Below are 20599 nucleotides of genomic sequence, written 5' to 3' on the forward strand. Positions count from 1 at the left end.
ATAGTGTATTCTAAATCAGGATTAGGAAAGTCAATAAGAACTGTTCTCTGTTATTACACAGAGCTAATCACAGGCATTGATGGATAGTCAATGCATCTGCTCACATACATCACGGATTTCCTTTTGTCCCAGATGCATTTTCTGTTAGACAACAAAGGCAACTGTTCCTTCTCAGACAAATCCTATTTTGTCTTTCAAAAGTGAGGAAATTGGGTGTGACCTTTTTCCCTCCGTTGAAGCAATGACTGAGGTTTTTCTGCAAGGCAGAGGGTGGGTCTGACTAGGGAGAGGATATATAAATTGTTGGACAGCAAAGATTAGGTATGGTTAGTGATTTGGACACTGTCATTGGAAATCTGTAGCTGGTACTTTAAAGAGTCTGGATAAGTATTGTCAGAGAAAGATGAGTCCGTGTGAGTTGAAGAAGTTGAGAAGGTTTATTTTGAATGAGGGAGAAGAGAATATTATAGTCAGGAGGGTATTTTGAAAACCTTCATTTAACATTATGCTTTTATTCAGTTTTTCATCCATGATTTAATGTATTATTTCCCTGTGGGTCACATACTGCATGAGTGTCATAATTCATTTCTAATTGCTATGTGTGTATGGTCTCCCCAGTTAGGACTGTGAGCAGTCAAGGGCAGGATCACATCTTCTGCTTTTTACGTTTTAATTTTTTGCCCACTGAATTTCTCATGCAGAGTCAAGTAAGTTCCTTACTCTGTGGGTGAGAATCTGTACATGAATCTGAGATTATAGTGGTCTGTGTTGAGAAATTCTTAAAAGAAGTATTTTGGATATGTCTGCCATCTTATTTAAAACAGATCGTGTGCCTTTTACCTTACTATGCAAATATTACTTGCAAATATAAGATAATTTTGAGTAAGTCCTAAAATGATTCCTCTTTTTTTGCATATAAAAAAACTATTTTAAGTTAAATCAACAAGATTTTAATGGTCAAAGGAATTATGGTAGCATCAAGTACTTTTTAGAGTATATAGTTTTAATGTTGTGATAAAACATAACCATTCCATTTTATTTCTTTTCTTTCCAGAGTTCTGTTTTAGTTGCTGTTTAAAATCATTGTAGTGAAGAACACTGAACTTTGGAAAAAAATGTTAGAAACTATAGGTAAGACCTATTCCTTCTTATTTTTCTAAGAATCAAAACTTTTTCCATTCGGATCTTTGAAATAGTTTTTCTACATAGCAGGATTTTGTCTAGTAGCTTAGTTTTTAGAAGTTTTTATCCATTAGCATTATAGCAGGGAAATGTGTTTCTATATTTGGATGATTTAATCTGAAGTGTTATAAAAACAAACCATTTGTATATGTGCTGCCGAAGCGAGCACTAAAAACAAACCATTTGTAAGCCCAAGATAAAGACATATGAAATGTTCTACCAATTATGAGTTCTAATGAAGTTTAATGTAAACCTTGTTCTAATTTATGGACCCACTTCTGGTTAATGGGTGTTTGTGGACAGCATCAGAAAGCTTAACAGTATTTTTAATACTGAAAGAAGCTCATTGCCTTCTTTATTTGTGGCAGTTGAAACTACTCAACTTTGCTTTTAAGTTGATGATGAGCCGTAACAATAATAAGCATTTAGGCTGGCAGACTTCAGTGATGATTTACGGCAGTTTGATTTCTACATGAGATAATGTAGGTTGAAATACCCAAATTCACATGTTAATCTTTTTCCCTTGCTCTTTAGTTTTAGAGGAGCTGGTTTATAGAACTAGTTCCAGGCATATCAGTACACCCATCCCTCTCCTGATGGCCAAATACCTCGTGTTTTCCCTGGAAGTTTTGGGCATGACTATTGGAACGTATCTGGATTTCACCTTGGTGCCTTGATGATTGTGGCTGGTGCCTTGATGCCTGCATGCTTTGGGAAGCAGGATGAGAGTAGGTGGAAGGAAAAGGGAAAGGAGCTGTTTTTGTGATAGTGGGGATCATTACTCTGACTTTTCTTCCTGGTAAAATGTGAGTGATAAAATACATGGGTGTGTGTTACCTTCATCCCCTATTTTATACTAAAGTCACAGGCCGCAAAGACTACTACTAGTCCACAAAACAGAGTTCCTCATAAGACAGTGGACAGCAAAGGGAAAATAGAGAATTATTGAAGCTGTCACTTTCCAATCTTTATTTTGTAAGTTATTACTTATGTGTACACCTTCCAAGAAAAATTAATACTAGATTTGTATTCTGACATACCATGGGAAATAAGACCCAGAATAAAATTCTCATATCGTTATCGTTATTTACTTTTAAAATTGTGCTTTTGATGGGGCTCCTCGATAGCTCAGTTGGCTAAGAATTCAACTCTTGATTTCTGCTCAGGTCATGATCTCAGGGTCGTGAGATTGAGCCCCACATTGAGCTCCATGCTGGGCTTGGAGCCTGCTTAAGATTCTCTCTCTCTCCCTTTCCCCCTCCCCATTCATGCTCTAAATAAAATAAATAAACAAATAAATAATACATAAAAATTGTGCAGATGAGTAAATTCTGTTTGTTTAAATTTGTGTATGCGTGTGAACTCATGGTCAACATTAATTCATGCCTTAATTTCCCCATTTCTATGTCATCCCACATTTGGTTCTATAAAAAGTGTCTGTGGTGATAATTCCCACTCTTTGATTACTATATTATGGCAAATGAATATTAATAGATGGCCTTATTACCATGATGAATCTGTTAGAACATATATTTGAATGGTCTTCATTCCTTTAAAACGAATTTGGGTTCACTTGTGAGAGAGTGAGAGAGAGTTTTAGGGAGTTGTTTTTAACTGTGATTTGTCATAGAAAATCACCATCTGGTGTAAACACACATGTAAGATGCTAGGATTATTAGGGATACACTTACTCAGAATACTTTTGCAACTTTTATGCCTGATATATAAGGTGATCAATAAATATTTGAATTATTTTGGTTTGATGCATATAGAGATATGCTATTTAATTTTGGGGAAAGACATTTAAAGTATTAACAAGAAGTGTTTTTGAAGGGTTATACATTGTTGTAATATATTTTCAAGTAAATTCTCAAGTATAGAATGTTTGTTCCTTAATATATGAAATTGTATTTTGGATGTTATGACTCATCAGTGACATCATCCACATCCACTTATTAATGAGTTATATTTCTAATTTTTCTTAAATGTAAATAAAATTTTTTGAAAAGTGAAAATATCAGCATTTACAAGATCACGAAGTGTTTGGTTTTCAATAGTTTTTATATAAAAGAGTTGACAGCTGGCGTTGGAATTCAGATACACTCCATCTGAGTTGGAGCAACAATTACTTACTTGCATGTGGTGTGTACTATAACCAGTTCTCTGCTTTCAGACAGACTCTCTCACCAGAGACTCCAGGGTCTGAGGGACCTATTTATAGGGACATGTTACAATCCTTTTTTCTCTGAGTCAATTTTATGCTCTCGAAAGGAATAGTTTTAGGATTTCTATTCTGTAAGTGGGGTTTGATGTGTGTCTTTTGAATCCTGTTAATGACCAGTGCTGCTCTTTGGTTTAGACAAAAATCGAGCCCTGCAGGCAGCAGAGCGCTTGCAAGCCAAGCTGCGAGAACGTGGAGATGTAGCCAATGAAGACAAGCTGAACCTTCTCAAGTCAGTCTTGCAGAGCCCGCTCTTTGGTCAGATTCTGAACCTTCAGACTTCCGTACAGCAGCTGAAAGAGCAGGTAGGACACAATTCTCCCAAAGCCGGTGTTCATGGCATGGCATAGATCTTGTGGAGTCTTGTGTTTTTCTGAAAGCCTGATTTTTGTATGTGTTAATGAATAGCTAACGAAGTCATTTAAACCTCTAAATGAGACATTCAGATTCACTGTGACTCCCCCCCCCCCCCCCAGTTATTTTTGTAATGGTTGTTGCTGTATATTGTGAATGATATGACATTGTGTTGAAAGCTGTGTGGATGCTGAAGTGTGAGTCCCTACAGGATATGGGGATGATAAAAATAAGTTTAGGGTAGATGGCTGTAGGCTTGGTTTACATCCCCACTAAGGCTCATTGTTCACGTGATCTTGTGCATTCAGATTCAGACATTCAGCATGCTTATAAAATTTCAGATAAGCCTGGATCTGCATGTGTAATCATGTGTGTGAGGAAGGGAAATCACCTCTATTTTGACAGTAAAAGAAATAATTACATTGTCATCAGTTAGAGAAATTGTAATTCTCACTTCTTAAAAGAGTGTAAGTAGCAATTGCTTCCAATGACAGCATCAGATGGTGATAAACATTAGAACTTCTAAATGTAACACTGTTTTTTTTCCTGTAAAAATTAAGAGCATTAAAATTTCCTAGCATTTATATTAAAATTGAAACATTGCAATGACAGAACAAACACTCAAGTTAGATGCTCTTTGAACTAACTTAATTTAATCACATTTCTCAGGTTTTTAAAAAAATGTTTTTTAAAATGGTTGTTACCCTTACAAGGCGTGAAGACAATCTCATTTATGCCTTCAATCTAAGTTAGTTCTCATTCTAATGTTTTTAGCATTAATTTACTCACTATGGATGACTTGCTAACAAATATTCTGCCTTAAAAGGTTAAAAATGAATTTGAAGACTAGTTTCATAATTCAGTGAAAGAATAGCTCCAATTTAAAAAAAATGTGCCAAATGCAAAAAGAACAAATAGTAGCAATAGAGAAGGAATTTGTTTAATGCACATAACTTCTTAATCTAGATATTTTGGTAGCAAAAAATAAAGAAGAATTTTTAAAAATATTTTTCTGTAGTGAATTTTTACTTAATGATTTTAAAAATTGTGATCATGAATTAAGAAAAAGTTGTTTTTGTTATATGTAGTTGTGTTTGGGTTTTTTTTTTTTTTGCAACTTATTGAAAAGATTGGTTTTAGGTACTCATTTTCAGAATGAATTGACAAGAGTTTGGAGAGATCAGTGTTTTGAATATAAGTGTAATTATGATGTGGAAGATTATCTGGTTTTTCAGAGAGAGTGAAGAAGTTGAATAGATGTCTTCTCCCCTTATTATATTATGTGAAAATATGATTAGAATGAGGAAAAGTTGAAACAAAAAGTGCTAGTGTGTTAGGAAATACCACTAAAGAGATAACTGGAAATACCCCTTCTAGCCCTGAAAGCAGGGGAGACATAGGTTTACTGGTTGTTGATCTTGTTTTACCATTTCCAAACAGAAGTAGGATATGGGCTCTAAAACTTTGGGTCCCATGTGATTCAGCTGAAATCTCCTTGGAAACCCTTGAGCATAATTTTATCAAGCCAGGTAGTCTGTGACCAAGTACAGTATTAATGATAGATGTTGATATATTTCAAGACTTGGTACATTGTGAGGTTTGGGCATTCTCTAGGCATGTCTCCCATGTCTTTGGACTTTGGCTAGTTGGTCACCTCTTCAAATACTGAAAGGGACCAAGGAAACCAGCTGGCTCACACCCTGTTTATTGCAACTACTTAGTGAGTTTGAGTGACTTGTTTATAATAAGGGCAGAGCCAGAACTGGAACTCGGTTTTCTTGGCTCCCAAGGCAGTCTTTCCCCTCTTGTGATTCTGCAGCCTGTCTCTCATCGTCGTCGTCTTCTTTTTTTTTCCTGAGGATAGAAACTCGGCCCCTAGAGGTCAGGAGTTCAATTTTGGTGAAAACCATCAATATCTCTCATAGTTTCTGTGACTCTTCACTTTAGTCTTCATTCTTACTCAGTTCCTTTGTTTTTGAACCGTGTTTTTCTTGTATGACTAGACTACATTTCAAAACCTTGTATTATTTTCTGTTTTAAAGTTTAAACATAAATATTATAGACTTACCATGTTAGATATTCTATGTAGTTTACTACCTGTTAATTTGTTAATATTTATAATTTAATAATTAATTAATGAACCTAGGAATGAACTTTGTTTTGTGCTTTTAAACTAGTAGCTATACCAATCTGACCAGTGGCTAGCTTTTATTTATATTCTTTTGCCTGAGTTGTGTTTTCAGATATGTAATTTTATATGCACAATGGGTGCAAGTTAGTGTCTCCATCTTTTTTAGTATTGGTAATACAAATTTGAGTCCTCCAACTTTACCATCATTCTCCTACATTTTAGAAAGTGAAAGGAGTGAATAATTGAAAAGCCTGAGGTAAATGCAGCATATTGGAGAACGTGATCATATTGTTGCATTAATGACAGATGCTGACATGCCATGTTGAATTAAGCTGACTATTTTTCCCCCTCGAATCCTTCTCATTACTTCTATTCAATAATGCGTAATTTTTCCAATTTGCTTCTTCAGTATTAAGACTGCCCTTAGAAATCAAACTGTTTCCCTTTGGCAAATTAAACACTTGACAGGTGTGTAACTGAGAGGGCAAAAAAGCCATGCCCTGAAGGGATGTGCTATTTAAATATTGTCAAAAATATTAACAGGTCTGAGAGCATAATTGATGCCTCTGTTTAACTCTGCCACATTGTGTATTGTTCTAACCGCCAGCTAAAAGGATGTGTGCTATTAAACCTGAATAATCTCTAATAGCTCCAGTTCCTTTCCTATTTCATGATTCCTGTTTAAGTGAAGAGAAGAAAAAAAAGGAACTGTGACTGTGTGTCAATGATCTGTCAGATGCAAATTCTCAAGTAGTGTCCTCACTGTCACCTAGTCATCACAGCTAATAACTGCAGGGCTCAATGCGTATTCATGATAGAAATCCAGCTATTGTGGGGGAAATAAACACGTTAGCAGTTTAATAATAGAAACTTGTCAGCCATGAGGATATTGGATTTGCATATTTATTCTGTGATGTTTCTCCAGTCCAGTAGAGGTGGATACGACTTTCCTGATTAATTAATTGCCTTGTCTTATGAAATGACCATAGACATGAAATTAAATGTCTTTTTACCTTGAGTTATTTGTAGGAAAACTGTGAATTAAAATTATTAATTTCAGTAGAAATTTAGGACTAATACTTAGAAATTGACATCGCTGAGATTTTTTCTTTTTTAAAGCTATGGCAACCTAGACCAATTCTAAGATTGAAGAAATAATGTATATAATTCAGTGCTGACATGGGAAACAAGCCTCAGGGCTCAGCATATTCTGGAGGTTTCTCCATGTCTGTGATTTCTGGCCTTTTTGGAGTATGACATTCTATTATTTTGCTGTTGTTCTTGTTGTTTGATATTTCCAGGCTCCTTGTTCATTCACCTTTTTCCCAGAAAAGTGTTGGCTTATATGCATATTATCCAAATGCATAATGTATACATATATACATGCAAATTTAAGCCAGATTTTTTTCTAAGTTTCTCTTTGGAAATTTTCTGACATCTCTTGAAATAATTGGAGAGATGTTGACTTAACGTAGAATAAGTTTGGAAATTATTGTTCAGTGTTGATTAGAGTAAGTGGATCCTTCTTTTTTATTTTGAAATACAATGTTCATCGTATAAAATTTTTGTCTTATGTTTCTATGCTTTTAAGTTTTACCTGTTCACATTCCCAAAAGAATTTCAAACAACTTCTGATGGCAAAAATGTATGGACTAATGGGTGATTCAAAGGTAAATCTAAACAAAGACTAAATAAAAATATCAGAGAATTGGATAGTCCAAGGACCTTGGGTTACTAAAATTGAGTATTATCATTTAACTTCCATTTCTCAGGAGCAAAGTCAACAATAATTATATAAATATAAATATATAAATATACACATACACACGCAGAGAGAGAGAGATGAGAGCGCTGGAGGTTTATATATTGCTCAGTGTGAGACACCATTCAGTGAGCCAAATTTTCCTTGGCAATGGGAGGGTTTTCTCATGGGTACTTTTTTAGAAGGCTTATAATCATTTATTAATAAAGTCGATAAAAATACTATGAATAAATAAGACAGAGGTTCTCATTACCTAGAGGAGGAAAGAGAACATATATTTGTTTTATGTAACTAAGAAAGTGAGTGGGATAAGAAAGTGAGCAGGATGAGGAATTATTAACTTTGACTACAAGAAAACTTTACATTGAAGGTAACATATAAGATGGGTCTTGAAAAATGAATAGGACTTTTCTGCAGTGAATGGGGAAATTATTTCAGGTAGGGGCAACAATGTTTACAGGAGAGAGAAGTTGTTCTCAAGTGAAGGTGACTGGGGCGTATAGCAATAAGTGGATACATTTTTGACTGTTGTAACTTGGGGGTGGTAGGGGCCATGCTACTGACATGTCAATGAGTAGACAGCAGGGGTATTGCTAAACATGCTCAGTGCATAGCCCAACTTCCTAAAACAAAGAATTATTGGGTTCATGATGTGTGTTGTGCTGAGGTTGAGAAACCCTGATACAGAATCCCCTCCAGATCTGTGTTATTGGGGCAACAGCTTGCTATGTGTGGGTCCTTGGCAAGGGAGGAAACTTGGGAGCCGGACTGTGAAGGATTTATTAAGGTAGAGTTTTTTTGTTTTTTGTGGGGGGAGGTTGTGTGTGTGTTTTTCATCATTCCTCTTTTGCATTCAGCATTCTGTATCAGACTTTATTGTATCAAGTTGAAAGTTGTATCAACTTTATCTTTGAACACGTCTATTAAATACAGTATTTAACAATCATTTATTTTGTTTCTCTCCACATTTTAAAAATTATGGTGAAACTGCCTAACACAATTGAGGTGAAGGTTTTATTGACATTTTGATAGGTAAGACCTTTAATTATAAGCATAAAATACATGAGTTGTTCTTCAAAGAAATGCTTCTTTCATCTTTCTACGAATGAAGTATACTGAGAGTCCACACTAAGAATACAGTATCACATCCTAATTTAGTGATGGCTTTTCTGCTAAAGTGTACTGTGCACCATGTATGTTTTTCTGATGCTCTGTTTTAAAAGAGGAACAACTTTCAGAGAGCCTGGAGACATAAGTAGTTGATGTATATTCCATAGGGTTACTTTGAAATATCAGATGTAAGCAGGGGGTGTTGGCTGGAGCAGCACTGTCCGGGGCCATGCCTGAAGGAGTCACTTTTCTGTGGTTACTCATTGATAAAACTGCTAACTCAGGTTCATGGCCAAACTGTTGAGCTATGTTGCTTTTAAGCAGTGGCGTTAGCAGCACTGGTAATTTTTTACGGTTATATTTTTTAGATTGATGGAAAGATGAGAATTTTGATAACTGGGCATGTTGTTGCTCTGTTCTGACTTTGGTAATCACAAAGATACAGTTTTGTAGGATTCGTGGTAGGGAGCAGAATTGCCTGCGTTTCCTCAGCTTTATTTCTTATATAAATGGCAAAAAATCACCCTTCTCTCTATGGTTTCTAATTTGAGACTGAAATGGAGAAGATTCATCTGTAAGCATGCTATCAGTAAAGGGGGAATAACTCCTGTCTCTCAAGAATGCCTCGGTTAAATTATGACTTGGCAGTGGTGGGGAGAAGAAGTACAGAAAGAAAAACCTGCCTTGACCCCATTAACAGGAATTATCTAAAAATGGAATGGAATTCTTCCAAGTTGATGTTGCTTGTGAAAATGAAAAAATATTTTTCTTACCCCCAAAATGTTTTTTCTTTTATGATAGAGCATTGCAACTGCCTAACAGGAAAGTATCTGTTTCTTGAGACTTTAACATACATTATCTAGGAGAAGTTAAAAGAGAAGGAGTGATTCTTATGTTTTTACATTTACCATAGAGTTTATTTACTGTAGGAATTTCAAATACTTTATTTTTGGTACAATAACAGCTTTTAAATGTTTGTTCCTTTAACCAAAAGTTTGTAAATATAGAGCCTTTGAGGGACTAAAATTCTTGTTTTATCCTGGGCAAGAAGGCACTGTTCAAGCTTTTTATACAGTGCTGGATTAAAATGCAACACCATCTTGCTATTGGGTATGCATGTGTGTCTAAAACAGCAAATGGTGCTAATTGTATGGTGTTTTTGTGACAAACTTAAATGGTCTTTGGAGAAGAGGGAAAAAATGTGAAATTTACTGGGTATAACCTACATGAGTTTTTTAACCCAAGAGTTTAAAAACAATAGAGGTTGATTTACATCTGAAGCTATATAACAAAAATAACTACCACCACCTTTAGGAAGCTCTCATGTGCTGTGGACGTTGTCTCATTTCGCTAGTCCATCAGCTACATGAGGTGTGCGTGATCCCATTCTGTCCATGAAGAAATTGAGGCTGAAATGTCTTGTAACTTAATCTGGAGCACACAATTAGTCATTGGTAGATTTAGAAGAAAAATGTAAGTCTGTCTGACCCAAAGCTAGTGCTTTTTTTTACTTTTAATTTATACTGTTTCTAAACCCTTGGTTCTCTGCTTAAAGGAACAAATAGGTTGGGAAAACCGTTATTAGCATTACTAAAGAGAAATGCACTTAATGTTTAGTAAATTCAGGTTCATTAAGATTTGCCATTTCCCTTAAATTCTCCCCCAAATTTTAATCAGAGGACCTTTTTAATATAAACCAGAACTTTCATTCTGCTTTTTAAATAATTATGCTAGCTTTTACAGTAGATGTGAACTGAGTAGGATAATAGTGGAAGGAGAGACAGTGTGACAAAGTACCATCAGTCTTCCATGTGCCCATTTCTGTATATTTAAACTTATCTGTAAGGTTTGGTTTTATTTTTCTCTAAGCAGACTGTGAACTGTGAATCAGTTTTATTTGTCTTCTGGAAATGTGGGACTGATAGGAAAAACACTACAAACACTCTAACATGTTGTTCATCTAAGTTTCCAATTTCTCTCTCTTTTTTAAAGATTTTATTTATTTGAGAGAGAGAGTGCGTGTGCAAGCCTGGGGGGGGGAAGGCAGAGGGAGAGGGAGAAGCAGACTCCTTGCTGAGCTCAGACTCCCCCCCAACCCCCCATGCACTGCTCAGTCCCAGGACCCTGAGACCATGACTTGAGCCGAAGTCAGACGCTTAACCAACTGAGCCACCCAGGGGCCCCCTAAGTTTTTAATTTTAAATTTCTCTTTGTCTTGGCATTTAAGTTATATTAATTTACTTAATTTGAATACTTTCACCCCTTTGATGTAGAAAGTTTCAGCATGCTTTGATAAGAATATTACTTTTGGTCAATCTATGTTCTTTAAATTTTTTCCCTTGGAAGTTTTGCTAAGCAAGCACAGAAGTGTTGAGATTTAAATAAGGAAAAGACATTCTGCAAATACACATCAACACACATGCCTAGACCATGGTGTATATGCGGCGTTCCACTTGCCATTTGTTCTTACAAAGCACAAAAAGGAGTTTTAGAATTAAGTACATTTCAGATTTGTTTGAAAACCATTTACTACTTTTGGGATAAAATCATGCCGTATTCATCTTTGTCTACTTTGTACCTAATCTGATATTTTACTTAAGTTAAATAAATGATTGTTTAATTAAGAGATATGTAAATATTCATGAAAATTCAGAACTGTTGTGCATCAGTAGTTATCTTTTCTTTCCAGAGAAATGATTTTTAGTACAAATAAATTAGCCAGCTAACTGAAGTTACACCGAAGACCTTGTATGTTTTTCCTAGTAAACATATTGGAAAGAAGCGCCACTCATCACCATCATCATCATCATGGTGATTACCACGTATGAAATTCTTACTGTGTGCCAGGAACTATTGTCTCTGTTTCATCATTGCAACAATACTTTGAAGTGGTAGATAGTAGTAGATAGATGTACTAGATAATGTATTTTCCTTATTTTATGGATGGGGAAATGAAGGCACAGGAAGGTTAAATGCTGGAGCTAGTATTTAAATGTAGGCTCGCTGACTTCAGACCCCAGGTCTTAATCATGGGGCTCTGTAGTTTTTGTTTCACTGGCCTTGTAAACAGCGTAATGAACACGATTTCAGGATATCCTGGTGATTTGAGGCCTTCATTATGATGTGATCTCCGTTGCTGGCAGTGTAGTCTAATAGGATTTGGAAACAGACACAACCCAGATTTGTGTTGTGTCATTGATATTTATTAGTAGATGACTTTATATATATATATGTATTTAACTTCACTGAACCTCTTTTTTGCCCCTCCGTTAGTTGTAATGTGGGAACTAAATAACATGGATCTAAAAACTCTAAGGCATAAGCTGGGTGCTTAACAGGCACTCAATAAATATTGATTCTCTTCTTGGTGCTTCTTCCTCCTATTGAAATTTAATATTCTAAGGCAGCAGATCTCAAATATTTTGTTTTAAGACCCCATTACATTCTTAAAAATTACTAAAGACCTCAGAGAGCTTTAATTTATGTGGTTTTATGCATCGATATTTTTCAGGTTAGAAATTAACATTGAGAACTATTTTAAATATATATTAATTCATTTGAAAATAGCAGTAATCCTTTGCTTTAAAAATTAGAAGACTGGTATTGTTTTACCTTTTTTCACATCTCTTTAATGTTGTTTAATAGAAGACTGGATTCTCGTATCTGATCCTGCATTTGATTTGTTTGGATTTGTTGTTTTAGTCGATGTATATGGAGAACATCTGGCCCCATGTAGCTGTTTAGCTGGCAAAGGAAGGAGGACAGCCTTTTTGTGGCTGTCCTTCTTTGATAGTGCACCAAAACTACTGATATTTTCTTTTTTTATAAAGATTCATTTATTTGAGAGAGAGAGCACGTCCGTGGGAGTGGGCAAGCAGACAAGCAGAGGGCGGGGGTGGGGCAGAGAGAAAGAGAATCTCAAGCAGGGTCTTCACTGAGCATGGAGCCCAACATGGGGCTGGATGCAGGGCTTGGTCCCACGACCCTGAGATCACGACTTGAGCCCAGACCAAGAGTCAGATGCTTAACTGACTGAGCCACCCAGGCACCTGTATTGGTGGTTTCTTAAAATTAAGCTATAAGGTGGAATCAGATACCAAATCAATGAACATTTTGTACTCTATTACAGTAAAATTGATCTTGTGCTTTGAATTTTTTTTAACCATGCATATTTTTGTAATAAATTGGTTGTCTGGAAAATTTGAAAAACAGGAAAATTAAGTTTCACATTTCATTATATAATATCATAAATTTATACTTGCTAATATTGCTTCTGGTATTATCAATAGTCTTTAAATTGTGGAAAGGTGTCAAGCTCAGGGTGGCAGCTAACAAGTTTTCCAAAATTCTAATTGTCACTTGAAACCTCAAATTTTACTATTGGCAACAGTTACTGTCAGTTGTTTTCCTTGAAGTGAGAAGCTTACTTTATTTTTGAGAAATTATCTGCCGTATATCAAGTTTGTACAATCATTTTTTTGACTTTCATTAGCTTTTTCAAGGAATATGGCACCCATGAGAAGAGTAGCTAGTTCAGCTTGCAACTCAAACAATAATGCTTTTCCTCTAGACAAGAGCTATATTTTTTCTTTTTTAAAAGATTCTATTTATTTATTTGTCAGAGAGAGAGAGAGCACAAGCAGGGGGAGCGGCAGGCAGAGGGAGAGGGAAAAGCAGGCTCCCCACTGAGGCAGGGAGCCAGGCACAGGGCTTGATCCCACATCCCGAGATCATGACCAGGACAGAAGGCAGACATGGCTCAACCAACTGAGCCACCCAGGCACCGCGACCAGAATTGTATTTTTTATACACCAGAAGTGTGTTATGTTCACTTCTCATTTTGAATCACAGAATATTAAAAAGATGTGTACCCAAGAGTCAAGATGGAAAAAAAAACTAATTTTAACTACTGCATCAAGAACTTTTTTTTTAAAGATTTTATTTATTTATTTATTTGAGAGCGAGCACGTACCACAAAGCAAGAGAGAGCACAAGGCAGAGGGGAGGGGCAGGGCCAAGGAGGGGAAGAGGTGGGGTGGGGCTGAGGGGGGAGAGGCAGAAGGACAAGCAAGACTCCCTGCTGAGCAGGGAGCCCAATGGGGGGGCTTGATCCTAGGACCCCGGGGATCGGGGATCATGACCTTAGCAAAAGGCAGCTGCTTAACCAACTGAGACATCTAGGTGCCCCCTTCATCAAGAACTTTTTTTTTAAAGTGACTTAGGCGGGGAGGTAATAGACTATTGCTCTTGATGAGAAGAGCTGATAAGAATAGTGTCTTTTTCTTGCAGCCTATCACAGACACCTCTCCCCTAGTAACAATAAAAAGTAAAGTACTATCAAAAAAGATCAAACAAGTATGAAAAAGAAACCATTGCTTTTGAAATTAGTGGACTTTAATTGGAATTTCAGGAACTCGGGATAGGTTAAGGAATCCTGTAATATCTTACTTCATTGTAGAACCTAACTTTTTTTTAAATGGTAAACTTAAAATTTATTGTATAACAATAATGAAAAAAGTTTAAGGCAAAACTGTGACTGTTTTAAGTTCAGGTTATTTTGCAATTTTTGCTCAAGTATTCATTTACGTTTTAAGGAATGGGGGGATTTGAATCTTTTCAACTATAAGTATTTCTATAGATTTTAGTGAAATTTAGACCTTTGAAAAATTAGTTTATAAAATACACATGGAATACTCTGCATTATGCTGACTGACCTGACATTTTAGTGCATTATGTATTGTGTATTGATTTAATTCTGATGTAATTTTAAGAATAAATAAAATTTTCATAGATGCAGCTCTGAGTGAAGACTAGAACATTCTAAGATAGCATAACCTGCCATGTGGCCGTTCGTTTAACATGACGACATCACTTACATTGTATAGACTTCACAGTTTTGTACTTGATCTTGTCATTTAATAGTCTATAACAATAGGCATTGCTTTAGGTAGATTACTGGTTATTTATATATGCCTTTCTAAATATCAAAAGGGAGAAGATAAGAGTCTTAGGTACTCTTTAATTCATTTTTTTCTTTGCCTTTCATCTTGAGTTTCTTGGTTGATCATTTATCTTTTTTATTTAGCACCTGGGAATTTTAGGACAAATGTGCCACTGAAACTTTATAGAGGCAGATGGCAGAAAATTTACATTTTATTACTCAGAATGACGCTTAACCATCCTTGGGTTAAGGAATTATTTTCTAAATTCAATAACCTTATATTTTTTGAAATTTATCGGCCAGTGATCTTCAATGGCTACTTTAAGATATCTACAAATTCTCGTCCACTATCTGCTTTGCTATTCAACAATTCATAGCTATTAAAAGAAAGGTATTCTATCTTAGTAGGTGGGTGAACTATGCCTGGTGGAGCAATTTTATGGGATATCTAACATATGCAAAGCATTTTATCTCTTTAATTACTGCCCCACCCCCTAGAGCCCAATGTCTTGGATATTTGAAGTGCTCAGTAAGTATTTGAATGAATGAAAAGAAATTCACATAGACAATGTGAAATTATGCTTATTCCATCAGAAAATGCACCCCTTCCCGCCACCTTATAATTTGCTGCTCCGTTTTCTGTCGTGTTTAGTTCAGGAGCCGTGGAGGTACTTTATGTCCAAAATAGTCTCGTCACATTAAGCTAATCCCCTTTGAACATGCAACTCAATTTCTTTAATTAGCTTTAAAAATAAGGATCATTAAATCAGAGTGCCACCATCAATTACTGTGTAAGGGTTTGCCTGTTCAATAATGCATCAGAGTTGTGCTCTAATCAGTATTTCACTGAAAGATTTATGGAAAAGGAGGCCTCCCTTGCTTCCAAACTTGAAATACAGTTCTATTATGTATAAAAATTTTTTTCCTGTGATTGCTACCATTTTAGGTGCTGTATTTTATTGAATACTCTTGGTATCCTATCCATCTTTGCATTTCATATTTGGGATCAGTTCCAGAGAATGTTTTACAGCATTTTTGTAAATTCACAAGAAAATAAGCACTTTTCTTGTTCTGCAAGAAGAAAAGACAAGGTGCAGATTAAAAAAACAGTCTGCATTTCTATGAGGTGCACCTGTTATGGCAAATTCCCCAGAGAGTGCCTTATTTCTTATTTCTCATTATGTTAAGGAGTAACAATCAAAAAATTGGGAAATTGAACTAGCAATATATGTTTATAAATTTATTTAAAGTCTACCAAAACTAGGATTGTGAAAGCAGTGGTCATTTTTCTTGCTTAGTGCAAGATAATACATATTTTAGCTTTGAAATTATAGAACTATCCATCAAATTATATAAGCATTTGGGTCACTTTATTCTCATTGCTCTTCTGTGCTTTCAGAATAGGTCAAAATAAGAAGACCAGAAAACAGGTTTTGATAATCTATATAAAGATACTTTAGGAAATTCAGTTTGAACCTAAGCAATCATTTTTCTAGACAATTGTTCAAATACTTCTGGAAAGATTGGTGTTAGCCATTAAAATAGAGCTAATAATATTAATTTCCTTTTCAGTTAACAACCCAGAAGGGACTGGGCGCCTGGGTGGCTCAGTGGTTAAACGTCTGCCTTCGGCTCAGGTCATGATCCCAGGGTCCTGGGATTGAGTCCCACATCGGGCTTCCTGCTCAGCGGGAGGCCTGCTTCCCCCTCTCCCACTCCCCCTGCTTGTGTTCCTGCTCTCGCTCTCTCTCTGTCTCTATCAAATAAATAAATAAAATCTTAAAAAAAAAAAAACAACCCAGAAGGGATAGATGAAACATAAGAAGTCAATATTTCAATATTTTTAGCAGATTTAGTTTAGCAAATCTATATATTTGAAGATGTTATATTTGGTTAAACTTAAGTACATAGATTATATGATCAAAATATTTAAGACATTCATCTTTTCAGGTAGTTTTAGAAAGAAATTAATTTTGTATAATAGGTATTGAAAAAATTTATAATTTTGAAATCTCAGGTATACCAACCTTGTATCAGGGTGGGTCAAAATACTTCAGTATAAAAATATTAGATGGCATAATGCTTATGTTTTTCTTCTTGTAATTTGGTGTGCAATTAAATGATTTACAAGTTGTAAAAACTCATAACCTTTGAGAAAGAAAAATCTATGTGTGCTGCAGAGGTTAAAACGCACTTGCTGAGGATTCATCTTGAGCACTTGTTGAAGGATTTATTCTGTGGATGGGAATTAGCCAGTTGAATCCATATCAAGCCTGCAGAGAGTCATACATCACAGTAATAGATTTGGCTTCATCTTCAGATACCCAGTTTTTATATTCTCTTTCACTTAATGTGAATGCCTGGTAATTGAACTTTAAATTCTGAGTTTCTGTCAGAAGATTTAGCTTGATAATACAGAGGCTGTTCAAAGCACTCTCTTTCCTTCAGAGAAGTGTATGTTTTATCAGTCATTGGAGTGCTCCAGGTTCTCTGCTCTGATTTTATCACTTACCTTGCAAACTTCAAAAAAAAAAAAAAAGAGAGAGAATTAACATACAGCAAAGGGCACAATTATATAGTTCAAAGATTTTGTATAAATTGAATGTACACATATAACTCTTCACCTAAATCGAAGTATAGAAAATTATTAACACTCCACAATACTCTGTATCCCCTTAGTTGATTCTCATCCTCTCCCCAAAAGAATCACTTTTTTTTTCCAGCCTATGTGAGATAAAATTGACATATAACTGTGTAAGTTTAAGATATACAAAGTGATATTTGATATGCACATATACAGGGAAATTACTACCACAGTGAGGTTAGTTAACATATCTGTCACCTCAGTAATGATGTGTGTGTTTGTGTGTGTGTGTGTGATTTAAACATTTAAGATCTACTCACTTAGCTTTCGAATATACCATAGAGTATTGTTAACTATAGTGACCACATTGTGTATTAGATCCCCAGAACCTACTTATAACCGGAAGTTTGTACCCTTTGATCAACATCTCCCCACTTCCCCTAAGCTCTGGCAACCTCCAGTCTACTCTCTGTTTTTATGAGATTGGCTGTTTTGGATTCCTCGTAGAAGTCAGATCATACTGTTTTGACTGTTATCCCATAAGTAAGTATTTGAGTTTTATATAAGTGCGATCTGAATGTACGTGCTTTGTTCCTGGCTTTGTCGTCAGTTTGCGTCTGTGATAGTCCTTCGTGGTGTCATATGTACCTGTAGTTCTTCCATCTGTCATTGTATGAATGCACTAGACTGTATCTGTACTTTGTAATTTTTACTAGTTTTTGGCTATTACAAACAAAACTGCCATAAACGTTCTAACACATGTCCTTTGTTGTTCATAAATACACATTTCTCTTGGATGTTTACTTAAGAGTGAAATTTCTGGGTCTTAAGGTACATATTCACCATTTGTAGATTCTGTCAAATTGTTATCCAAAGTAGTTGTAGGACTATGCTCTCAGTATAATGTAAGAAATGTAAGAAAATTCTCATTGTTCCCCCATCATTGCTTACACTTGGTACTTACTGTCAGCTTTAAATTTCTCTTTTTCCAATTCTAGCCGCTCTGGGGGGTATGTTGTAGTATCGTAAGATGATTAATGATACTGAGCACCTTGTCATGTGATTATTGATCATTTGGATGTCCTCCTTGGTGGAGTTCCTGTTTTAAGTCATTTGCCATTTTTTCTATTGGTTTGTCAGTCTTACTGACTTACGAGAGTGTTTGTTTTTTTTTTTTAATTTTCTGAATACAACTTCTTTGCTGGACCTTTGATTGCAACTGTCTTTTTCTCCTTTGTGTCTTGCTTTTTGACTCTCTTAGTTACATGTTTTGATGACCAGAGTTGTTTTTTTTTTTTTTAAATAAAGTTCAATTTTTAAAACTTTTCCTCTATGGTATTGCCTTTTTTATCCTACTTAAGAAATTACTGATTATGCCAAGGATATAGAGATTTTCTCTCAGAAGCTTGCTTTAGCTTCTAAATTTCGGCTGTGGTATGAGGTAAAGTATGTATGTTAATTAATTTTCCATTTGACTGTCCATTTGAACCAGAACCATTTATTGTAGAGATCATTCTTTTCTCCCTTATATTGGCACACTAAATCATGTGGTCATATATATGTGGCTCTGTTTCTAAACTTTAGGTTGTATTCTAGCTTTTTAAAATAATTTTTAAAACAATCTTTTTTTAAATTTTAGTTTGTGGTGTTTTTTTTCTAGGAAATAGAGCTGCTTTTTTATATCAACTCTATCAACTTTATTTAGAATGTTGTTCAGATCTTTCATATCCTTATTGATCCCCCCATTCTATCAGTTACTGAAAGAGATAAATTATAATCTCTACTTATGTTTGTGAATGTTTGTTTCTCATTTAGATTCTGAGTCCTTTTGCCTTACATGTTTTGAGATTATATTTTTGTTTTTAAGACTTTTAAACATTTTTTTTAAACATTTTATTTATTTATTTGAGAGAGAGAGAATGAGAGATGGAGAACACGAGAGGGAAGAGGGTCAGAGGGAGAAGCAGACTCCCCGCTGGGCAGGGAGCCCGATGGTGGGACTCGATCCCGGGACTCCAGGATCATGACCTGAGCCGAAGGCAGTCGCTTAACCAACTGAGCCACCCAGGCGCCCTGTTTTTAAGATTTTATTTATTTATTTGACAGTGAGAGAGAGCACAAGCAGGGGGAGTGGCAGAGGGAGAGGGAGAAGTGGGCTCCCTGCCAAGCAGGGTGCCCTATTTTGGGCTAGATCCCAGGACCCCGGGATCATGACCTGAGCCAAAGGGAGACGCTTTTTTAGTATATGTGCTGCCGAAGCGAGCACTAAAGGGAGACGCTTAACCGAGGGAGCCACCCAGGAGCCCCTGAGGTTATATTTTTAGGTGACTAAGACTGTCTTGTCTTTTACTGAATTAACCCTTTATCTATATGAATTGCCCCTCTTTATCTCCAGTAACACTTCTTGACTTAAAGTCCACTCCTCTGATACTAGGGCAGGTGTACCAGGCTTCTGGTTAATGTAGGGTGGATCTCTCTGCTTTCATCTTTATCTTTTTTATTATTAACTTTTATCGTTGGTAAACAGCATGTATTTGTGTTTTGTTGTGTTATACAATTTGAAAATTATAGTCATTTAATGTAATTAGTAATAAATTTTATTTTAATTTACGATTTATTTTCTTTTTGTCTTGTTTTTTCTTTTTTGTATTAGTTCACTTTTTATTTTATCTTCTTCTATTAGCATGCTATTATTCTTTTAGCGGTTACCCCAAACATAATAGTAAGTATCCTTGGCCTATTTGAGTCAACTTTTTAAAAAAATGTTTTGTAATTTTGTCATAATTTATTTTGTAATAATTATAGATTCTCAGTGATTTTTCAATATTGTATAAAGAGGTCCTATATGTACTTCACCAAGTTACCTCCAGTGGTCACATCTTGGTAATTAAAGTAAAATATCAAAACCAAGGAAACTGATAATGGTTCAATGTCTGTCAGTTTTTTTTCAGTCTGTGTCATTCTTTCTCTTGCATAGATCTATGTAATCACCATCACAATCTAGATACTATTCCATCACCATAGTGATCTCTCTGTGCTACTCATTAATTGCTATACTCTGTTCCCTCCCTGCCACCACTCCTGTCCCCTGGCAATTTTTCTGTCTTTATAATTAAATAATTTCAAAAAGTGTATAAAAATAGTCATAATGTATGTGCCCTTTAGAAATTGTCTTTTTTTCATTCTACATAATGCTCTTGTGAACCATCCAAGTTGGTGTGTCTATTCATATTTTGTTCCTTTTTATTGGTTAGTATTATTCCATGGTATGGATGCACCTCTTAAGAGACCCTTTGTTTCTTTCCAGTTTTTCA

At 35.4% G+C, this 20599-nt stretch overlaps 1 protein-coding gene across 12 annotated transcripts in view; it reads left to right on the forward strand.

Annotated features, from left to right (window-relative positions):
* MPDZ (multiple PDZ domain crumbs cell polarity complex component) overlaps window positions 1-20599 on the forward strand; it is a 169189-nt gene that overhangs the window by 25350 nt on the left and 123240 nt on the right. For all 12 annotated transcript variants that reach the window (XM_035723504.1, XM_035723507.1, XM_035723511.1 and 9 more), the window contains exons 2-3: window positions 1055-1131; window positions 3542-3708. In XM_035723504.1, coding sequence (XP_035579397.1) covers window positions 1116-1131; window positions 3542-3708 — 183 coding nt within the window. In that variant the 5' untranslated portion in view covers window positions 1055-1115. The remainder of the gene's footprint in view (window positions 1-1054; window positions 1132-3541; window positions 3709-20599) is intronic.

The sequence above is a fragment of the Zalophus californianus genome, chromosome 13 (assembly GCF_009762305.2).
Source record: "Zalophus californianus isolate mZalCal1 chromosome 13, mZalCal1.pri.v2, whole genome shotgun sequence".
NCBI classification, from domain to species: domain Eukaryota; kingdom Metazoa; phylum Chordata; class Mammalia; order Carnivora; family Otariidae; genus Zalophus; species Zalophus californianus.